The 23,611-nt window shown below is 40.8% G+C and overlaps 1 protein-coding gene across 2 annotated transcripts in view; it reads left to right on the forward strand.

Moving 5' to 3' along the window:
- Positions 1-203: 203 nt before the first annotated feature.
- Positions 204-23,611, forward strand: part of nup214 (nucleoporin 214) — a 53,646-nt gene continuing 30,238 nt past the window's right edge. For both annotated transcript variants that reach the window (XM_015942816.3, XM_015942817.3), the window contains exons 1-13: positions 204-387; positions 5,376-5,571; positions 5,665-5,819; positions 6,546-6,744; positions 6,823-6,893; positions 6,973-7,036; positions 8,004-8,107; positions 9,653-9,759; positions 9,885-9,951; positions 10,180-10,303; positions 21,773-21,931; positions 22,222-22,648; positions 22,725-22,849. In XM_015942816.3, the coding sequence (XP_015798302.3) occupies positions 346-387; positions 5,376-5,571; positions 5,665-5,819; positions 6,546-6,744; positions 6,823-6,893; positions 6,973-7,036; positions 8,004-8,107; positions 9,653-9,759; positions 9,885-9,951; positions 10,180-10,303; positions 21,773-21,931; positions 22,222-22,648; positions 22,725-22,849 (1,840 nt within the window). In that variant the 5' untranslated portion in view covers positions 204-345. The remainder of the gene's footprint in view (positions 388-5,375; positions 5,572-5,664; positions 5,820-6,545; positions 6,745-6,822; positions 6,894-6,972; positions 7,037-8,003; positions 8,108-9,652; positions 9,760-9,884; positions 9,952-10,179; positions 10,304-21,772; positions 21,932-22,221; positions 22,649-22,724; positions 22,850-23,611) is intronic.

Consider the following 23,611-nt stretch of genomic DNA (forward strand, 5'->3'; position numbering starts at 1 on the left):
TTAACATCCTGACATACTATTTGTAAACAGACAAGACATTTTCCCGGCAAATATGATCAGAAACAAGATGCAAAAATCAGCTCTAAACACGTTTTGTTTTTATTCGGATCCAAGAGACTGGTGGGCCATCTCAGTTAGCTCTGGCATCTACTCGTCATCCTTATTTATTTATTAACTGCAAAAGGACACTCTAGCATCCACTAGTCATCCTATTTTATTTTCACACACAAAACGGCGCGGCGAGTTCAGTTGATGTAGCTCGCTCGAACTTTGACTTACATCTACGCTTTGAAGGAATAAATTAAAGCAAAACCTCATCCGGAGAATCAGAAGTTTCTGTTCGAAATGAGTGACGATACAGACTCCCCTCCTGAGAGGGAGATGAAGGTATTTACGCGGCTAGCATGTGGAAAGCTACGGCGTTGGTTAGCTTAGTAGCTTATAAGCAGCTAGCTAACTGATTGTAAAGTTATTTTGGTTTAGATTACTATAACCCCTTGTTTTTTACTGACTTAGACCATGCACATTGATAAAATGCCGAGTGATGAAAACGGAGAACTGATTACAATTTTCTCTCAAGTCCGTCAAAAGAAATTATTTTATATTCGTTTCAGTCTACGTATGTTAGCACCGCAATGTTATGCTAACGGTAACAGAGATGTCATTCAGGTCTTTTATGACAACAAATGACATCGTTTGATATTACGGTTACGTTGCACGACTATTACAATTTATTTTAGGCTATTTTATAATTAAGAATAAATACATTAAAGAAATAGTATATAAGTTGCTTTAAACGCTTGTTGTTGTCTATTTGTATGCAAATACTTTAATCAGTGCTTCCAAAAGCATAGGGAGCACCTTATATCATATAATATTGAAACAGTTTAAGGTTTGTTTTTAGAGATTTATACTCTTTAGTGAATCTCACAGGTAGGAGCAAACATGTAAACTGTACTTGAATGTATTTTAGGTGCACTATGAATGACACCCAAGATTATTATTTTTTGTTAACTCCATTTTCATTCAACTTTAGATTTTATACAAATGGACAGAAGTACAAAATACTCTAAAAAGCCACTTTAGCAAATTTAATGCAGTAACAAACCTCATTGCCAATATATTAGCACTGATATACAACTAAGAACATAGATCAAATGTAAAGTACCCAAATGTACTTAATGCAATTTTACATTTTTTTATTAAAATGTAGGAAATTGCACCTAATCGCCATTGTTATGGCAGTCATAACATTGCTAAAAGATTTGATAATGTGTGTAATTTTGTGTGCAATATCTACTTAATTGTAATGTGACACGTCAGCATTTTTACAGCTTTTTCACTGCTAGTCATTTGAAGATATCTAAACATTTTCAAATTTCAAGCGGACTGTTTTTATACTCTACTAGGGCTGTCGCGGTAACCGCAAAAATGAAATATCGCAATATGAAGAAGCCCACCGCGCTGCATCATGGACCACCGCGATTACTGAACTTGGTTCAACTCAATGATGCATGTTGAGAAGGATGGCTGCACTGGTATCAAAACGAAACGTTACTTCGCTCCTTTGGGAGCACTTTGGTTTTCAGTACGTCAGCTGCTGCACAGCCAGAGTCCTTGGCCGAGACAGAGCTGCCACCAGCGGCAAAAAAATAATAATAAACGCTCGGAGACCTGCTGAAGTCCCGGACAAGCACTGCTTCTGCAACCGTCCTGAAGAGAGTTTGAGCCGAGCTGGAGCTCACTCGCTACCTGCAGGAGGAATGCATCCACCCTAAAGAAACCCCCCTGACATGGTGGAGCAACAACCGGGAGACATTCCCTTTGCTCGGCAGAGTCGCACGCAAGTACGTGTGCGTTAGTGCAACGAACGCACCATCCGAGAGGGTTTTCAGTGTTGCTGGAAATGTTGCCACCCCTCTCAGATCCTCTCTCAAACCGTATATGGTTAACATGCTTGGTTTTCCTTGTAGGTAACAAGGACGTGACCGAGCTATAAATCACCGTCATTCGTGTGTGTGAAAGTGAAATGATAGTGCGCCCGCCCCCCGGCGCGCGCGCGCCCGGTACATGTAATTTTTTATGCTTGATTTTAAACAACTAAACAAAATGGGGACTTGTTTCTTATTTGTTAGATGCTGCAGCCAAATTTGCATTTAAAAGTTTAACCTCCTGAATTTTGTTGTTTTTAAGTTCAGTTGGACTCCGACTGTCGGAGAAACAAACGTTACTGCGATCTGTGTTGTTACTGCCCTTTGATCTGCATTCAGTAAAGCGTTATTGAAGAAGGCACGGCAATTTTTAACCTTTTTTAAATGTGTAAACATTATGTTTAGATAGTACTGCAATAAAAAAAGGGCTGCAATAATATCGCACACCGCAATATTAAGCCACCCTGAATCACCGCAGGGGGAATTCCTCAACCGCGACAGCCCTATACTCTACATAGTTTAAGAAGTTTGAGAAAATCAGCTTTCAAGCACTTAAGACAAGTTAGATAGCATCTCAGAGATGATGTTTGAATTATTTCTCCTTTGGTAGAATTAGAACTTCAACACTGACCCCACGTTGCACAACCAAACTGTAAACTTAAAGAGGTCCTTCACTAAGAAACAATTTTTACTTATTTTTTTAAATCAGTCACTCAGAGTTTAACATGCAGACTGAACGTGAAAATAGTGTCCTATTTTTTATATATCTCCTTCATTAGCTTCTGATAGAAATAGTGAAAGTCTAGAAAATAGTGAAAGTCTAGGACAGGGGTATTCAATTCCGGGCCTGGGGGGCTGGCATCTAACACGTTTTAGTTGTTTCACTGCTCCAATATACTTAATTCAATGGTTGAATCACATGTGCTGAAGCTCATCAGGCTCTGCAAATACCTGTTAATTATATGCTGATTGAAATCGGGTGTGTTGGAACGGGGTTAAACCTGCCGGATATCGGCCCTCCAGGCCCGGAATTGAATACCCCTGCTCTAGGATTTGAAAAGCCTGACAGCTCTACGTCACACTGTCGCTTACCATTCATGGATTCACCCATCTTGACTTGCAATGGGGAAGGCTGTTGTTGATTTAGTGTCCAGGAAACAGCAGAGAACATCTCAACTAGTAGAAGCTAAGTGTTAGCATTAGCAACTCCACAACAAAGCAGAACTCCTTCAGGCTTGAGTTAATTGTTGGGAATAAATATCAATGCTGCAGAGCAAACTTGAGTCAGTGGTAGCAGTGTTTCCCCTAGGAATTTTTCCAGCTGTGGTGGTGTTGGCGGGGGTGGGGGGTGGGGGTGGGGGGTTATGACACGTCTCACCTTTATGTTAATATTGTTTTATTTGATGCACTCCACTTTGAACTGCACCAATCCAGCAACTGCTACATTGTAATAACTAGTATTAAAGGTGAATACACCAGTATTTGCACAATAATAATTTCAGTTTTAAACTCTCAGTGACACACTTTGCAGGGTGGATTTGGCATTTAATTTTTCTTGGCGTCTGGAAAAACATCTTCTTTTGCCCCCTTTATTTGACTTTCTGCCCCCTTTATTTTGGTCCAAGATCATTACTGGGCTGGCCCTAATAAAAACGTTCTACACCCCTGCTTAGTAGACTTAATGGAGTATTTTTAAGCCAGTATAAAAATGACTGAAACACAAATTTACATATTTGGCATTATTGACCAATATTTTTGATTTAATTTATTTGTTAAGAACAATGCATTACAGTGAACCTTATAATAAGCTGGGCGGACACTGTGCGACTTTTTCACTCGTAACACAGCTTCAGCTCAAACTGTACGACTTCAGCGCAGGGTAGATCTCACGAGTCATGTGCTCACTGTACGTCTGGTAGCAACACGTCGGACCTAAAATATGCCAAAAATAGCAGTTTTTAACACACGTCAGACTTTTTTGTCTTGTTTTTGCCTGTTGTCCTTCGGGAGTGCTGCAGGAGGACACACAGGGATTTATGGGGGTTGGATGAGGAAACGAAATAAAGAAAGTAAATCTGTGTTTTGTGATCAGTTTAATTTGACATGAACACGACAAACACGCTTTCTTGACAATCTTTGTGAGTAAAAAAAACGTGTAGAAACAAAAACGAACAGCGTGTGTTATTATGGAAATAGCGGGCGAGCGGAGTTGATGCAGGATTGCGAATGCGCCGTGAGCGGTTCTGATACTTTTTGGGTCGCAGCTGCTCGCTGCACCGCTTCAACCCTCATGAGGAACGAGATAAATATTGAACACTCCAGAAGTCCGTGCAGCTCACGATTGCTGATCGGCAGCTGGTCACGTGGTGTTAATCGCCTCTCGTAACCCCCTGTACACTACACCACGCTCAGCGCAAAACTCGCCCCGATCTTGTGGATTCTCGCACGAGTGGAAAATCGGCTCAAAAAAGTGAAAAAGTCGCACAGTGTCCGCCCGGCTTACTGTGTGTGTGTGTGTGCGTTGATGCCTGGGCCGAGCTGATGGAGCTCCCGGCTGCAGTTTTGCGTGTAGGGAGGGGCGGGCGCTCTATCTGACTGGCCAATCACAGAGCTTGAAGACAGTCAGTTACCCAATGAGAATTTCATTCAGCACGATTACAGATATTTTCGAGGTTTACACTCGTTTCTTGCTCGTATTCGTCAAAAATGCTTTATCCGTACGCTCATAGCTGTAACCACCCTGCCGTGCCTCCTCCTCCTTGCTACCTGCCGGCTGTGATCACAAGCAACAACACAGTAGTTCCCGCTGCTTCTTTGGGAAACGGCGCAAAAAAAAAAAAAAACATCAATAAAACTTGGGATGTTGTAGGCGTGGCGGTGGGATTTCAGCCGTGGCGGCCCGCCACGGCTACGCCTATGTAAGGGAAACCCTGTAGTCACTTTACTGTTAGTCAAGCAGATGTCAGATGTCCAAATATCAGGAAATAAGACTTCAAATCCTGCTGTCTGAAGCTACTTTTATCTTCCGGCTGACTTCTATGTCCTCAAACAGGTGCATTGGAGCTTTTTTACCCCCATAGAATGACTAACAAGGCATTCTTTCCTACTAGAGACCACTGCATATATATAAAAAATACTATATAAGCGCCTCGTGATTTTTATCTTGAGAGGCGCTATAGAAATGATATTTTCTTCTTCTTCTTATATAATAACCTTTTTAGAAATGCCAACAGCAGTTTAGAAAGTATAATAACAGTGCTAAAAACTTAACTACATTTCAGATAAAACAAGAAGACCTTTACATTTCCAGAACATTTCTGAAAACGGGATTATGTGGAGTGCTATTATATCAACTGTTATTAAACCTCATAGCTGTTGTAAAATCAACTGTTTGCTGCTTGTAAGTCAATATAAACAAAGGTCCTTCTTGTGCTTTTTTTTCAGGATTTTAAGTTTCGTCAGATGAAGAAAGTACAGGTTTTTGAGCCTGCTGAGGAACTGCCTAAAGACAGATCTAGTCTTCTGACCGTCTCAAACAAATATGGTTTAACATTCGTGGGCCTTGACAGAACATTCAAAGTGTACATGACTCAAGATATACTTACTGCTGATAAAGCTGAGGGGAACTCCAATGTTGTTGGTAAGAATACGACCACACAGGATTAAATCCAGTGTGTTACGCAGCATTGATATTTACTTGTTAGTAGAATAAGATGTCTCACTCTTGTTTTAGTCAAAGGGATGCCAGTGCTGTCTGCAGTCACAGTGGGTCTGAACCTACATCACCTTGCTCTCAGTTGTGACGAGCTCACATTGTCGGTGTGTGGTGAGTCTGAGGAGACGGGCTTGTTCATCTCTTTCTACGATGTCCGCACCTTCATGAACAAGGTATTCACTTTATTCTCTGGGTTTAATAGTGTCATTTATTTCAGTTTCTGCTGCATTCCCACAAAATTCCTAGTAATCTACTTTCTTATGTATGGTGCTAGAGTATAGCAGATATTTACATCTGTATTTTTCTCTTCAAATAAACACAAAAGCCAGTTTAGACTAGAAAATAAACACATACATATAAATACAAGTCTTGTGGGATTTTACTTACTTTTTCCACATCTGTAACTGTTGGTCAAAACAACATATATAGTAAAACTCAGCAGAGATTTTTATTAATGCATTTTGTTTTTGAAATTAGAGCAACTGTTTATTTAAAAATGCCCGGATGAGACTCAAAACCTGTTATTTCTTTAGTTTCCATCAGAAAAAGTTCCAGTCATTTATTATTTCAGTCAATCAATCAAAGCTTTATTTATAAACAGTACAAAGTTAAATATAGTGAATAAATCAGAAAATAAAAGCAATTCAAATTACAAAATACAAATTACGAAAAAGGTGAAACATTCTAGTAGAAGACAAATGTGTAAAACAAGGGATAGAGTGAACCAATGAAAACTGTGAGATAAAATCAACATAAAAGAGGGCCAGATTCAAACATGTTCAGGAAACGCCAAGCAGAGGAGGTGGATTTTTAGGTGACTCTTGAAGACTGGCAGAGATGGGGACAGCCTAACTGAGGGTGGCAACTGGTTTACTCACCATTTCTTTGTTTTATCTCAGGCAAGACCACAGAAGTTACCGTTTGCATCCCTGCAGCCAGCTGTGGATCCCGGGACTTTAGTGCAGGACTTAAAATGGAATCCTGCTCAGACATCCATGCTAGCCGCCTGCTTGTCTGACGGCAGCATGATGATTCTTGATGTTACAGACGTTGTCAAAGTGCAGGCCCAGCTACCCCCAACAAGTGGCATCACCTGCAGTAAGTGTCACTTAAAGCATAACTCGCTGCTTTTTGGGTACCGTTTCTCTAATGCACCTTGGTTGCTTTACTCAACAGTTTCCTGGAGTCCCAAAGGAAAACAGGTTGCAGCAGGAAAAATGAATGCAACAGTCAGTCAGTACACTCCAGTAAGTGGAACTTACCCAGTATGGCAAAGTGCATTTATTTTTCATGGATAATTGATTTTTTATTTTTATTTTTTCAAAGGCTCTGGAAGAAAAGAAAGTTATCCCACCTCCACATTTCTACACCTCAGACGAACCAGTCAAAGGTAATGTGACCACCCATCTACAGCTTACATTAAATAAATTCCTGGTGCTCTCAGGTTGCTGATGGCTCATTTACACTAAGGTCAGCTTGGTCTTACCCTGATAGGGTAGCATCTACATTGGCGTTGTCCAGAGATGGGAATTGTGGCCTCAACAAGTCTTCTCCATGCTGTGTTTTTGTTCTGCTCAATAACTGAACCAGGTTCATTCACTGTTCTGTGCTGATTGAAATCACCTGGTTTAGTTGCTGAGCTGAAGAAAAACACGGCATGGAGATGACTTGTTGATGTCACAATTCCCCATCTTTGGTGTTGTCTGTGCAGAGCCAACTGCTTTTCTCGGCCTTGCTACCCTGAGGCTTGTTTCATGATTAGCCTACCATACACACCCACCTATGGACTGATTGGCTGGCTGAAGTTATGTCACTCTCACACCTACCTAGTTGTGGGAGCATCTGATTAACGTGGAATTGGCTAGCAGCAGCTTCCTGCGTGCGCGATTCATTAGCAATCTGGATGCAGAGGGGCAAAGTCTTCCCTGACTGCAGCTCGGACTGGTTGGAGCTGGAAGAGCAATGTGAGGACTAACTGCTGCTCAGTGAGAAGAGCAGGAAGCTGTGTGCTTCATGTCAGAGTCTCCATAAGCAACACAGCTCACTCCCACTTTAGTTTACTAACTTGTGGCCTTTAAGAAGGACACGATGGACTTCTCCACGCCTCTTTAGCGAAATCCGCTCATGTCTTTGTTTAAGTCCTTGTTCCTGAGAAGGCTATACAAACACAACCTGGCTGTCCCCACTCGGCCTAGGCTGAGCTGACCAAAGTGTAAATGAACCTAAAGAGATCCTCTTATTGACTTGTAAACATAGCATGTCCTGTTATGATTTGAATGTCAAATAGTTTTGTTTGCTCTGGAGTCATTCAGATTTCCTTTGCGGCTGACATCTCTCTTTTCTCTGGCTTTCGACAGCTCTTGATGTGATCTGGCTGAGAACGTTTGTGTTTGCTGTGGTTTATGCCGCTGCAGACGGGTGTCTGGAGACTCCTCCTGATTTAGTGTTGATTTCCATACCTGTGAGTCCTTCAAACAATTCACTTAATCACATGTGGACTTTAGTCCACCACAGCTCTTATTACAGCAGAACACATTTGGCACAGACTCTCTCCCAAGTTCTGCACTTTAAGTTTTGCATTTGTTCTTCATCTGAGAATCTGCTTACTCCTAGTTCAGTGCTGTAAGCTGGACAGTAAGATATCCATTTTCTTAATTAATGCACACATTTATACCTTTCCTTAGACTACAAATCAAACTTTGATGTTAAACCTCTGCAGTCTTTCACTTAGATTTAATTTTATAAAGAGAGTAAAATACGTATATTATTATATATTATAATACTCATTTTAAAGTAATTCATTACATTACAATATTACTGATTTTAAAATGTAAGGCATTACACTACTTTTGCATTACTTTAAGTTACTTTCACCAAAACAACTTCAATATGAATTTGGTCATGTGACGCTCAGTGAGCTCATGACATATATGTGGAAAGTGATGTGGTGTCTGAGCTAGGATTGCTGTTAAAAACAGTCAGATATAATAACAGTGCTTTAAAATGATTGTTTACTGAATAAAAGCTACAACATTCTGTACTCTCAGCACACTGCCATCTTATATTAACTGAGCAGGAAGTGAGGTGGTGGGGGCTCCAAGCCTATATTTGCCTTGATCCCCAAATGCCTTGATACGGCCCTGGATGTGGGACTGACTTCTGGGGTGATCTGATTCTATCACATGTATAAATATTAAATGCTTATATATTATTGCTTTTCACTTGTAAAAATGTGTATTGGGGATAAATCTACCTACTTTTTTCTTTTTTTCTTGATTTTATTTGAATAATTTCCTGCCCTTTCTCTCTCTAACCTTCCTGCATGCTGCATGTTTTCTCCGTCTTCCAGAAAAACTGTTTCCTGGATTTCCTACTTTCTAACTAATCAGCCAAAGGGATCTACCGAACGCAAAAAAAAAAAAAAAGCTTAATATGCGCTGCGCTCCAGCAGCAATGACTTGAAATCACTGGGGCACAGATTATGAACTCAGCTGAAAAGTACATGAAGTACCAGAGATTGTGGGCTGATAAAAACGATCGCAAACGAATTACTTTGTTTTGGTGGAGCGATTTTGTGAATATAACAGCGGCCGCGCGCAGGACGCAGCTGGAGTATTTGAGCCATTACCGCTGCGTCCTCTCTGCTCATAGAATGTCCGCAAAGCTGAGTCCATAAATGGCGTCATATATGTTGGTACTGGATCTTTTTTCAGGCTTCCCGCAATTTGAATTTTTAAGAAACACACATCTTGATTCTGGGTTTAAAAATGCATTGTAATTACCGCGTTACTGACAATTGTACCGAGTAAATATTACCCTTTTCTTTCCCTTTAATGCCTTACTTTACCACATTACAGCAAAAAGCTGTGCATTACAGTAATTAATTACTTTTTTACCGTGTTACTCCCAACACTGGTGATCACCCCAGAAGGCTGCCTAATTATAAGGAATGGTTAAAGTTGAACCTGTTACTGGGTGTGACTCATAAACTGTGTGGTATTTGCAGAAAAAGGATGAGAAAGTGGAGACGAAGTATCTGAACTTTGGTGACAGTGTGTACGGCAGCTGCACAGAGCGACAGCATCACTACTTTCTCAGTCACATAGAGGACTGGTAAGAATGGACACAGTTTCTAGTCATGTAATTAAATGGGCTTTTTATGTATTAAAACTACTCTGTTTATCTGTTGTTTGCATTTAGTAAAATTAAAGGTGAATTGTGCTTTGTTTCTCATCCAGGGACCTTTTGTTTGCTGCATCAGCAGCTTCTATTGAGGTCAGCGTGATGGCCAGGCAGGATGAAAAGGTTTGTTACTTAAATAAAAAACAATTTGTAAAGAATTCATGTTTGCTAACAGAGTTTTGAAAATAGCCACAATTAAAAATGTTCTCATTGGTTTTTGCTTTAAATAGGGACATGTGCTAAATAAATAAAGCTGCTTTGCCTTACTGTTGTGTGTTAGTTTTAATTGGTATGTTGTTTGAGTCCTTAGACAAATGTTTGAGAGGGAAAGGGACTAATTCTGTCTCTTAGATGTGGGAGCTTTGGATTCTAGAAGATGCCAGCAGAGCAGAACTCCCGGTGACAGAGACAAATGAAGACACGTTGCCCCTTGGTTTGGCTATGGACTTCACCAGCCAGCAGGAGATTCAGATCAGTAAGTGCCTTTGTCTTTCAGATGAATACATTTCTTGTCCTGACTAAGCAAAAGGTAATTATACTTGAGCAAAAGCAAAACTCAGCATTAGACTAGTTTCAAGACATTTTTGGGGATGGGCGAATGAGAATATTCACTCGTTTGGTCCTCTCAGCTGATGTCTCTTCATAAAAAATCAGCACTTGGGGACTTTGATGAGATGTCAGATATTGCAGCCATTTAGGCAGCGATTGACTTCACTGATCAGTGGCAAAAGGCGTCCACAGCCATAGATAATAACAATAAAGATGTTTTATTCTGTCAAACTACACCAGATTTTACACCGTTCAGGGGACAAGTTAAAGCTACAATGGCAAATCTGCAAATTAAGCTGGCTTAAAACATTTTTATGCCTATTAACAACATTCTAACATAGCATAGTTATAAATATTTTGTGGAGAATAAAAAAATAAACAAAATAATTTCATGAAATGGCTCTCAGATTTGTTTAAAAGCCTCAACCAATTACACGGTTCGGGCCAAAACCAATGAATGGGCCATCCGGTTGTCGGTCTCATTGAATTGCCGCACTTCTGCGTCTCCCTTGGTCCTCCATTCATTATGTGCTTGCATGTGCTTTTTGCAACAGAACACCACTGGTGTGAGAGGTTCTCTGCTCACTAACATCAGAAAAGTCATGGACAACTAAAGAAGTTTCGACTGGTGTTTAGCGCTTCATCTTTTACTTGGGAAATGTCCGTTCCAGTTTCGGGGGGAGTAGCCATGGGATGGCTGCTGATGAGAGTTCCTTGTCCATGATTGTGTTTAAAAGCTAGCTTGTTTTGCAGATTTGGTATTGCAGCTTTAACAGAGCTACAGTGCCTTGTAAAACACCGTGTTCAATGTAATGATTTAATTTACATGTTATTTAATAAGCCATAAGGCCTAGGATTCTATAGGAAATATGAAATCAACCTTATGGATCTGTTGGGTTATTTTAACCAGAAGATTGGAACTTTTTATTGCAGGGATTAGATAACAGCTTCATATTCACTCAGAGACAACAAAAGAGAGAGAGAGAGTCAAGTTTAAAAGTTTAAAGATTTATTACTAAACATGTTAAAACGAGACTAACTTAAACACTAAATGTATGGTGTAACTAAGGTGAATGAGACGGAGAATGGTATAATGTGGAATGTTGCTCAGAACCAGCAAATCTGAAGAAATGATTAGTTCTGATGGGAAATGAAGGTGAAGTCTTGGCGTTAAGCTTTAGTTAGGAGATTTATAAACACATTCGATGCCATTCTTGTCGGCCTACATACCCTTAGCGGAAGTCCCCGTCTAGATCAGGAGGTGTAAAGGTCCAGCTTGACCTTGTGGAGCCGAAGCCTGTAGGAACAGCCGCAGCAGCCGACCACCAGTCTTGAGATACTCCCGGGTCACGACAGTTTTGTTGGCATCTAGCGAGACCCAAAACGGGGTCGTGATGGTTCAGCTTTTATTCTGAAAGGAACCGTTGCAGCAGTTGGAACAGCAACAGATTTTATCCAGCTTGGCGTTGGTTCTTTTGCCTGAAGAGGAAAGTTATGGATTGGCCACTCCGAAACTTCTCTAGAACGCTTTAAACTGCCGTTAAAGATGACGTGGGCATAGTTTCATACTTCGGATGTTTTGGTTTATGGTCGAATGAAAAGATGACAGATTTACCAAGCACCACCAAAACCACGCCTCCGTCAGATCTGGCAGATTCTGATTGGATCAGTAAAGCAATGCGTCATCTCTGAAAACTACGTGTAATCAGTCTCTAGTGGAAACATTTAAAGTTATATTACTTATTATATTCTATAGGATTATAATAAAGTAATTAATTAATTTTGATTTCACAGATTGGTCACATCTTATTATTGACTAACACTTTGTTTGATTAGCTTTATTAAAATAGAGTTCTTTGATTTATTAAAAGGAGAGTCCATTCTTCATTCTTCTCTTGAGCTGGAAAGAAGCAGTTTATAACAAATGCATGAGACCTTGAGGCCATATCTCATGCTGACTAGTTCTGTGTCAGAGGAGAGGGGGAGAATGACTTTTGGTGGAAAACAGTCATTTCATACCGTTACATCAATGACCAGAAAAAGGCCATTTTTGCGGCGCTCTGAGAAGATTTTAAAAACTGGCCATCTTGTAGGGTGCAACCAAATGTAGGATGTGCACATATGCGAGTATTACCAAGACTTTTAAAGTGCTTGAATGAGGTTTTGGCACCCTGAGAAACTGGGTGCTATTAGACAAATTGCTGGCACGCATATTTGCATTAAGCTTCAGTTAAAATGTGTGTTTATGGGTAAAATAGGCTAGATTCATGTGAAGTCTGTTTCCAGAAAAGGACTTAATAATCAGTATTTTGTTGTAAAAAATTAAAAAATAAAGCCCCATTTTAAAAATGAGTAGTGGTCAGAACTCAGCGTGCATTTTCCTCTGCAGGTCTGCATACAGATGGGAGTTATTTCAAACGCTTGAGCTAAAATAATTGTTTCAGGACAACAGATTGGACTTTTAAACTGCAGACTTGCAGTTAATTAGAAAAATATGAACTGTATCTGTGATCAACATCAAGTTTGACTTTTAACTGCTTTGCTGAGCTCGGGCATTATTTCTAACATTTGTTCACGCTGATCCTACTTGCTTTCTGCAAATCTTGAATTGGAAAGCAAACATTGGCTCCAATTTATATTTTTTCTCATTCAATTTCAGTTTAAGTCTTGTGCGTCATTCCAATTCCTCTTCACCTCATCATCAAGCAATTTATTTTTAACATGTGTCTGTTAATGAGGTGTGACTGACTTCTATCAGGATGCTTTGTGTGCACAGCATCCACTGCAATGCTGTATAGCTGCATGTGTAAAGAATAGTGATAAGGTACCGACTCGGCGTGCCGTTTCATCTTAACCGGCCCGGTCCGCCAGACATTCACATAGAGTTGCTGTCTCGTCACATCTCTCCTTGTTCTCTCTAAGAACTCCCTCCCCATCGGGGGAGGGGAAAATCTGCAGCTTGAGCTACTTTATGACACAACTGTAGTCTCATGAAAGCGAAACGTTCTGTTGGCGAGGCAAAGGGAGAAGTAACAAAAGAGTTATCTGTGGACAAAAGTACTCATTAAAATGGCTCAGACAAGCTAGAGGTTCATAACAAACAACAAAGCCCAGACGGTCCTGTTGCTGAATGCTGATGAGGTTTACTGTGTGGCTTTGATTTCTTTTCTCTGTTTGGTTCTCAGATTACTTTTGAATTTTAGCTTCATAACTGGAAAAACTGTTATTTCAGATAATTTAATATTAAGTTCTTTGTGTCCTTATTTCTTAAAGTGCCAGTGTGTAGTTTATTCATTAGTCTCTGGAAGTATCCATCGAAATGTTGTTAAAATGACTTAAAAGATGTCCAGTTGTTGAACAATATTGGCAGCTTTGTAACATATGGGAGTGGGTCTACGTCTCTGGGCGATGCTATATTTGATGCCATGTTTCTTTCTACAGGAGCCTGTGAGGACACAACGCATTTACTGATTTGTACAAAACTTTCGCCATTTATAAGCGTTTCACATATTTACTTTATGGGAGGGAGTCTGATGTGCTTGTCATTGTGCTGGAGGTTTACGATCGGATAAAGTACTAATTCGAAAATTGCGCTTCCAGGGATTTTTAACCCTAATGGCCATCCGTTGCTAAGGTCTTACCCAAACGCAAAAATACTGCTTGCTTGCAAGGCTTTAGGTATGTACTGGCCCTGTTGCCAAGGAAAATGCACACCGTCACAATGAAGATCAAGTTCACTGAGAAACCTTTTTTTAAGTCACTCTGAGTTTGAGTGTGAAACAATCCCTCATTTCCTGCATTGGCCGCTGACAGAAATTTGACGTAGAAATGCTCAGGTCAGAATAAGCTACACAGATCTACTCCACTCTGAAAATTAGCTTTCATGGACTCACCCATCTTGACTTGCGATGGGTAATTCTGCTGTTGGTTTAGTGTCCAGGAGAGAGCAGGGCATGTCTTTGCTAATAACGGCTAAGCATTAGCATTACCAACTCCACCACATGGCAGAACTCCTTCAGGCTTGTGTTATTTGTGGACATAAAACATCAGTGTTGCAGATCAAAAGGAGGTAGTGGTAGAGTCATGTTGCAGTGAGCCATTCAAAGACGAGATGTCAGAATACCATGGATAATGAGTAAGCTGCCAAATCCCGTCATTTTCTATCCCCTCACCTCCAACTTATGCCTAGTTTATTCTTCTGTGTCAGCTCCACAAGGGAGAGACCCTCACACATTGACAGAGATGTTTTGCCTTCTCCGTCATGACTTCTCCGTCACCTGGGGAGTGTTGCAAAGCAGGACAACAGAGGGTGTAGCGCTTTTCTGGGGTATCTTGTCATGTATCCGGTGTAAGATAGTGCATTTACTATTGTGTTTAAATTTTTCTTTTTGTATTTAAGAGACTTTTTAACACAAACAAATGTGTCCCTCATTCTCCTCCACCTCTTCATGTGCTCGCCACCGCTTAACCCATGTTTGCCGTCGTTTCCATCGATAAACGCTTGCTGCGTATCTTTTTACCCCTCCAGTCTTGGCTGGATAAAACTTCCATATTTTTAGAGTTTTCCTGCAAGGGATTCTTCTATCTAGGGCTGCTCGATTATGGCAAAAGTAATAATCACGATTATTGTGACTGAAATTGAGATCACGATTATTTAGGACGATTTTTCAATTTATGTTGATTTTATTTGTTTTTAATTCAGTCATAAAACTGCTCAGGGCACAATCAGGACAAAAATAAGAAACAAGATGATCACTAAAATAACTCCTGATTCCCAGTATAAAAAGACCAATATACTTATAGCTCATAGTCTATGACCCAAGGGCTATAGACCTTGGTTTAACTCATTTAAGTCTAACCAGTACAGACCCAAATACCAATATCTTGCAAATACTGACAGCAAGAATTATTCAGTGGCATTTATAACAAATACATGCAAATAAATTGATGTTCACAAAATGTTGCGTAACATTTATTGAGTCGTGTCAAGGTGCTGTAGGAGAGTGCACTAGCACCGTGTCCTCAGAGAGATTAGTTATTAATTATCAGCGTGAGGAACTTATTTCTACCTTATTTATAAACTATTTACAAGTCCATCAGTTAATGTAATAATTGTCCCAACCACAGCTGCACCCCCACCCCCCAACCCGGTCTCACAGCAATCAGTGGCAAGCTGCACGTGTGTTTAGCACGCCGCACGCGCACATTTAGCCGTTTTTAGTGGCTCAGGAGTCCGCAGGTACGGTGTGTGTCACTCACTCTGGTTAATCCAACAGGGAGCCGGCTCTGAGAGCTCACTTTAGCGACTGACACGTCACTACATCATTCCCTTTCCTAATGTCCTGAAGAACGGTCCAGAGCGCAGGCGGAGTGTTTAGCTAACCTGCAGGAAATGTCGACGACAGTTATCCAGAAAGTAGCTAAGGGTTACCAGAGATGTTTCTGAGGTGTTCGCTAGGTACTTTTAAGTTAAAATGTCAAGAAAGGGGGTCTGAAAAGCTGTTGGAAATAGCGTCAAAGTCGCTAAGTTGGCAACACTGTGGGAGGAGCGCTTCATTTGCAACTCAGGGCAGCGCAGGCGGGAGGAGCAAATAATCGGCTTGTTTTGTTTTTTATAATCGTTCAAAACTCAGATCGTAATCGTGATTAAAATTCGATTAATTGAGCAGCCCTACTTCTATCTGCTCCATGTCTGCCACTAGATACCATAGGCTCGCTTTATTTTTTGAGGGTGCAATGGCAGTGCTGTTGACTAATTTAAAGGAAGCAGTGTCCTGACCAATCACAAGCTTGCATTCTCATCTCGTTTGACGGATGATTAGGAAAGTGAGCTGGACTCCATTCGTCCTTGGGTGCCTGTTGGAGAGCCCTTGCAACAACGGAAAATGGTGTTGCGTGTCTCCACGTAGACTCAGAAGCATAAACTAGGCTTTACTTCTAGTTCCTGAAACAGAAGGCTTTTATTTACACTAGAGACCACTGCAAATTTGTTGGAAAAAACAGAGTGAATGAGAGCTTCAATGTGCACTTGTACATGTCATATTTGTGTGTTGGGATATGAACATTTGCATAGAAATGATAAACTCAGAGCTGCAAACATCATATTGCGCACAAAAAGGACTCTAGAAAGTAAACATGCAGAGCATTAGGCAAACACAGCTCTACGCTGAGAAAGAGCAACAATCTTCATCTCCCTCTCGCCTTCTGTTTTCCTGATATTTCTAGGAGAATGCCTATCAACTCAGCCTGGTGAATATTTAATCCAGGTTATAAATGTTGCAGTTTAATCATTGTAAATGTTGGTTTATACATGAATTTGCCATTTGGTCTGTAGCTCACAGCAAACTGTGAGATTTAGAAAAGTGCAGCAAAGTGGGTGTGAGGAGCAGGAAAGGTTTTAGGGTTTGGCAAGAAGAGGCAGGCAGTGGGCTGTGTTTTACCAAATGAGGCGTCGCAAGATTGTTCTTTAAACTTGACTATAGAGTGTCTTCTTAAAGTAAACATGCAGCAACAACAGCCAAGTTCAATTTAACGGTTTCACTGCCAACGTGTGCAGATGTTTTATTCATTCTTTTTTCTTAAAGTGGATTTTTTTTATCACAAGCAAACACCATCCCTTTGTTTTCCTTTGGTATGTGTGTTAGCTTTCGAGCCTAGAGCTAATATTTCCTCCCAAGAACCTCTGGCCTTTCTCTCTTTGATCAAATCTTAATTAATAGACTCTGGAGTTTCTCGTTGGAGAGCTATAAACTCTCAGTGAGAGGGTAAAACAGAAATGGAGATAAAGATGGATGGTGCAGGTTTAATAATCCACCACCAAAAGCCTGGACGTTTGCCTGTCTGTGGCAGGATATCATGTTTTTGCCTGTATCTGTGTCAATATGTGTGTGTTATAACTAGTTGATGGATTTTTAATGAAAATGTCAGAAATTACTGACTTTTCATCTACAACTGATTATTGTCTGGAGTCACTGCCACCGCTGCTAACTAGCATTAGCAAACACAAAACCAACTTGGACAACTGAAAAGAAATCGAACAGAAGTGGTAATGGCTGAGAATTTTTAACAATAGTGTAACGTTATGAAGTTCAGAATTTTCAGCTCCACACAGCTGCCCCTGTACACAGTAACACCCGTGTAGAAAACGCCAAGGTCGGGTGTTCCTCAGACTGTTTACATTCCAGGAGAAGAGCCAGAAGGAGAAGAAGAACGCTTTTCAATAATCAAAGTACTTAATTTGTGATTAAAGCTAATCGAAACAGATGTTGATCAATAATAATCAAGTGAATGAGCTGTGGAATAAAGATGTCATGATTTATGTGTTTAATGAAAACAGGACTACTGCACAGACAGACTGACCCTCATCTCCATAGAAACGCATGACACATTGCTCCAACCAATCAGAGCTTTCGGCTGCCGCAAGAGAATCTGGCTTGTTGACTTAAAGTGTCCAATCCGCTTCATTAAAACTTATCAACAATTCAGAGATATAAAACAAGGCAGATTCTCTTGCGGCAGCCGAAAGCTCTGATTGGTTGGAGCAATGTGTCATGCGTTTCTATGGAGATGAGGGTCAGTCTGTCTGTGCAGTAGTCCTGTTTTCATTAAACACATAAATCATGACATCTTTATTCCACAGCTCATTCACTTGATTATTATTGATCAACATCTGTTTCGATTAGCTTTAATCACAAATTAAGTACTTTGATTATTGAAAAGCGTTCTTCTTCTCCTTCTGGCTCTTCTCCTGGAATGTAAACAGTCTGAGGAACACCCGACCTTGGCGTTTTCTACACGGGTGTTACTGTGTACAGGGGCAGCTGTGTGGAGCTGAAAATTCTGAACTTCATAACGTTACAATAGTGACACTCAATTTACACCGAGTGTGTGAACGGCGCGTTTCGGCAGCAACGCCGTTCGCCACAGCCTTTGCAGCATCAGTCACCCAGATGGTAGCGTGTCTGACACGTAACTGTTATGCCACTGCCCACATAGCTGAACTCGTAAAATCACAGAGACATCAGTGTTCTATGCTTTAAGATAACTTTATTCATTTTTTGTTAACATTATGCGTTATTTAAACACATCATCCACTCTTAGTTTGTTGATATTTGGGTCCATGCCTTATGGCATCAAAATGGGCTCAGCTCCATGCTAAAAACACATTGTAAAGTTAAAAAAATTAATTGTAAATTCAAATAAAAATTTAAAACTTGAAAAAAGTTAATAAATAAATAAAACTTTATACAAACACATGGGAGCCTAAGGCCAGGGACACACCGGCCGCCGAAGCGCCGGGAGGCGAAGCGCTCATGACATTCGGCCGCTGCTCGCTGCTCCTCAGTTCAGACCAGACGCTTGTTTCTCTGCTCCGGTCGAGGTGCGCCTCGTAGTTTTTCTTTTAACCACTTGGTGTCCTCCATTTCCTCTCTGCCTTTACTCTGCTCTTTTCCTCTACACCCCCCTGCCCCTTGCTGTTTGTGTGTGTGTTTGTACCTGTGTGTGTGTGTGTGTGTGTGTGTGTGTGTGTGTGTGTGTGTGTGTGTGTGTGTGTGTGTGTGTGTGCGCGTGTGTGTGTGTGCGCGTGTGTGCGTGCGTGCGTGCGTGTGTGAGTGAACCAGATGTTAATAGCTGGCCTACGACTTTCTGCCTCTCTGTCCTGTTTGCTCCGGTTGAAAGACACCCAAAACCACACCCCCTTTCACACACACACAAGTTGTGTGTGTGTGTGTGTGTGGTTTTTACGCAGTGTCTGTTTACGAACACATTTGACAATCGCGGAATTGTATTTTGAAATGTTTTATTTTGTTAAATTTACCGGCCTGCCTCTTATGTCTAGGTTTGACTTCCTGCTAGAATTGACGCGGTTCACCCGCGGCTCGCGAAAAATATAGAGCAGACGCCGAAACGATCGCTGCACGGCGCAGGCTGGAGCGCCGGCGCACGGCACTTCGGCGGCCCATGTGGTTTATAGAATAGGATAACAAGGGCGCCGAATGAAGGCGGTCCCATTTTCGCAGCGCTTCGGTGGCTGGTGTGTCCCTGGCGCAAGTCACACCCAAATACTTCTGGACAAAAGGCCCCCTACTGCTTAAAAAAAGAGACTCTGGAATGATGAAAGTTTTTGTCTGATCCCGTTCGATATGCACCATGGGTTTATCATATGCAGGGTGTCCGCGGGGTTTTAAAAAGTATTAAAAAGTGATAAATAAAAATAGTCAAATTTAAGGCCATTAAAAGTGTTAAATTTGGTCTCAGAGGTATTATTTTTTCCAAATTAGGTATTATTTTTTTCAGACTATCAGATGTCGTATTCTGAACATCGACATAGAAATATATTCCGAATGAAATGTTTTGAACGATTATAAAAATAAAACAAGCTGATTATTTGCTCCTCCCACTTGCGCTGCCCTGAGTTGCAAATGAAGCGCTCCTCCACAGTGTTGCCAACCTGGCGACTTTGACGCTATTTCCAACAGCTTTTCAGACCCCCTTCTTGACTTTTTAACTTAAAAGTACCTAGCGAACACCTCAGAAACATCTCTGGTAACCCTTAGCTACTTTCTGGATAACTGGCGTCAACATTTCCTGCAGGTTAGCTAAACACTCCGCCTGCGCTCCCGACGTTCTTCAGGACATTATAGGAAAGGGAATGATGTAGTGATGTGTCAGTCGCTAAAGAAACAGCTCTCAGAGCCGGCTCCATGTTGGAGTAACCAGAGTGAGTGACACACACACCGCACCTGCGGACTCCTGAGCCGATAAAAACGGCTAAATGTGCGCATGCGGCGTGCTAAACACACGTGCAGCTTGCCCCTGATTGCTGTGAGATCGGGTTGGGGGGTGGGGGTGCAGCTGTGGTTGGGACAATTATTACATTAACTGATGAACCTGTAAATAAATAGTTTATAAATAAGGTAGAAATAAGTTTCTCACGCTGATAAATAATAACTAATCTCTCAGAGGACACGGTGCTAGTGCACGCTCCTACAGCACCTTGACACGACTAAATAAATGTTATGCAAAATTTAGTGCACATCAATTTGCATGTATTTGTTATAAATGCCACTGTATAATTCTTGCTGTCAGTATTTGCAAGATATTGGTATTTGGGTCTGTACTGGTTAGACTTAAATGAGTTAAACCAAGGTCTATAGCCCTTGGGTCATAAACTATGAGCTATAAGTATATTGGTCTTTTTATACTGGGAATCAGGAGTTATTTTAGTGATCATCTTGTTTTTTGTTTATTTTTGCCCTGATTGTGCCCTGAGCAATTTTATGTCTGAATTAAAAAAAAAAATCTACATAAATTGAAAAATCGTCTTAAATAATCGAGATCTCAATTTCAGTCACAATTATCGTGACTAATGTTTTTGCCATAATCGAGCAGCCCTACTTTAGCATATCCGGTCACATAATGATGACGTCATATTCAGTGGTCGTTGTGCATCATTTCAGGCCTCGTGGTCAACTGTCTGAACCGCTGAACATAAGTGCCTGGCTTATTTTCTAAGTAAAATAAATATGTGCAATACATTGTCAACATCAGTGAGTCTCTAAGTCTATTCTTTTTGTATGTTATATATGTTAAAACATGTGTAAATAGGTTGCTGATTAATTAACACTTGCAATTTAGTGTTGTGATGGTTTTAAAAAAATTCTGAAGGTAGTAAAAAAAAGTATTAAAAAGTAGTAAATTTTACTTAAGGATTGCTGTATATACCCTGATATGGTGTCGGTGAATTTCAAGAACACATTTTGATGCCAAGGAAACGCTTATTTTAGACAAGCAGCAAAGTCATTTAGGTTTTATGTGAAAAGCCGTAGAAAACTCCTGCTGCTCGCCTCACTGTAGAAATACTCCATAGAACCAGACACGAGTAAGAAGATGAAAAATGGCTGAGAGTTTAGCGAGCTTCACATCCTTCTTCCAGGACGACAGAAGCAGAATTAAACCTGATGAAATCCACTATGACCACTATAAATCTGGCCATGTGTTAAGTAGTAGCTACACTGGGGTCACATGTGTGACGTTTGATTTGTAGTCATTTTAATCACAAAATTTACAAGCTAATAAATGTTAGATTAGGTAACAGACATAATCAAAACACAAGTATTTTTCATTGACATTGAATCGTGGAGACCGCGCCGCTCACTCACCTGGTGTAAGTTGTGGTCAGATCAGATCTTGGAGTCTTGTGTGATTGCATGTGATCCAAAATAGGCTACAACTCTTCTGTAAAACTCCGACAGTCATTGGCAATTTATGTGTGTTTGTTTTTGATTATTTTATTAAAATCATATCAAACCTATAAACATCTTTGAAATGCAGTACATTCTGTTGAAACTGATTGCAGTCCTAACTTTCATCTTTACTCTCCACTTTCACAAAGCTGACGAGAAGACGTTGCCTCCAGCACCCACCATGCTGATGCTCTCCACCGAGGGATTGCTTTGCCCATTTTCTCTTCTTAACGAGAATCCTGGGGTTAAACAGCTGGTGGCACCCCCGGTTCCTCTCGCCTTGGAGGGGGAGAGGCAGCCAAAGCCAGGTGAGAAATCCTAAACAGATCATGTTGGAGGGTGTGTTCCTCCCATTCAGGTTTCATCTGAAAACACAATGATGAGATGTTGTTTTAAAGGCTATCATTTTATATTATAATTAGGTTTCCTGGTGTGTTTCTGTATGGAATTGTATTTGTTTGCAATATTATGAATATTAGATAAAAAACGAAGTGGAATAAATGCTTTAGCTGTCGACATGCGTTAGCAAATACACACACAACGCATACACACACACACACACACGTGTAATAAGAGCTTTGTTTTCTGTTACTTTTAGGTTCTTTGACGTCCCAGCCAGCCAAACCTGCTGCTGTGGTCCTGTCGGTTCCAGCGCTGTTCCCAAACATCGGTCTTACTTCAGCAGCTGCTTCCAGCGCTCCAGCCCCTGCTGCTGCTGCTCCTTCTTCCACGCCCCTATTCAGCGTTGTCCCCACTGCGCCAGTGTCCTCGTCCTCATCGGCGTTTGCTTTCTCAGTTCCAACAACTTTCTCCACTGCCTCAATCACATCGACTTTTCCCCTGGGGGGATCTGCCCCTCTTGGTTTGGGTTCCTCTAGCTTTTCTGTGGCTTCCAACACTCCCCCTGCACCTTCAACGTTTTCTTTCAGCACCCCTCCCATCAAACTCCCAGCAGCTTCAGCTTCAACACCTCAAAACCTGTCTGCTGCGTCACCTCCAGCTATCAAATTAAATCTAAACGAGAGGTACGGAACAGTTTAAAGTGCTCTGGGTTTTGAAAGGTTTATACACACATTACGGAGGAGTTTTCTCTTTCCTAAGGTTTTCAGCGGTGGAGACTCCAGCTCCAACTTTTCTTTTTAATTCCACGATTCCTAAATCTGTCGGCTCCAGTTCCAGTATTGTGGCTGTCCCTCCGCTCTCAGCCACCAAGCCGCCAACAATGGGTAAGGAAGTCTGTCTTTATCTTTATTCTCTTTTAATTAGTGATGCACCGGTATGAAATTTTTGGCCCGATATCCGATATCAATGTCGCTGCTATGGCCGATAGCCAATATTTGCCGATGCCAATATTCTGACATTAATGCTTCTAAAATCAGCAGATTTTGTATAGAATAAAAATGATCAAGGTTGAATTTACGTTATTAAGTACACACACCACGCACGTTTACGCTCCTGAGATGATCACAATCACTGTCACATGACTAAACAATTACACATCACCCCCCTCACCCTCTGAAACAGATAAACAAATGTAAACTAGATGGCAAAAATATCGGTTGTTAATATCGGCCCAGTTTTATTCATTGGACCGATACCGATGTGTTAAAAAATGACTAACATCTGCCGATAGCGATATTGATGCCGATATATTGTTTTATTTAATGCAGTGTAACGTCATGAGGTGGCCTAACATTGAGATTAGGTCATCTAACCCTGGCTATGTGGCGTTCTACTGTATTTTCCCTTGAAAGGAGTCTTGTGTATGCACACAGTCTCTTTAATCACAGCCTTCATCAGATAATAAAGATGAACAGTAGCATTCTTTCCCCAAGGTTCTTCACACATAACTCCAGTTAAATGAACTTTTTATTCCCAGAAGAAAAGAAGATTTCATAATTAAAAGTAATCCTTATAATTCAAAATAGTCACTGAATGAACTTTTGTTATGTAGAATTATAAGCAATGAAATGTCTCATTAATGTGCT

This window comes from Nothobranchius furzeri, chromosome 6 (assembly GCF_043380555.1).
Source record: "Nothobranchius furzeri strain GRZ-AD chromosome 6, NfurGRZ-RIMD1, whole genome shotgun sequence".
Classification (NCBI taxonomy): Eukaryota; Metazoa; Chordata; class Actinopteri; order Cyprinodontiformes; family Nothobranchiidae; genus Nothobranchius; species Nothobranchius furzeri.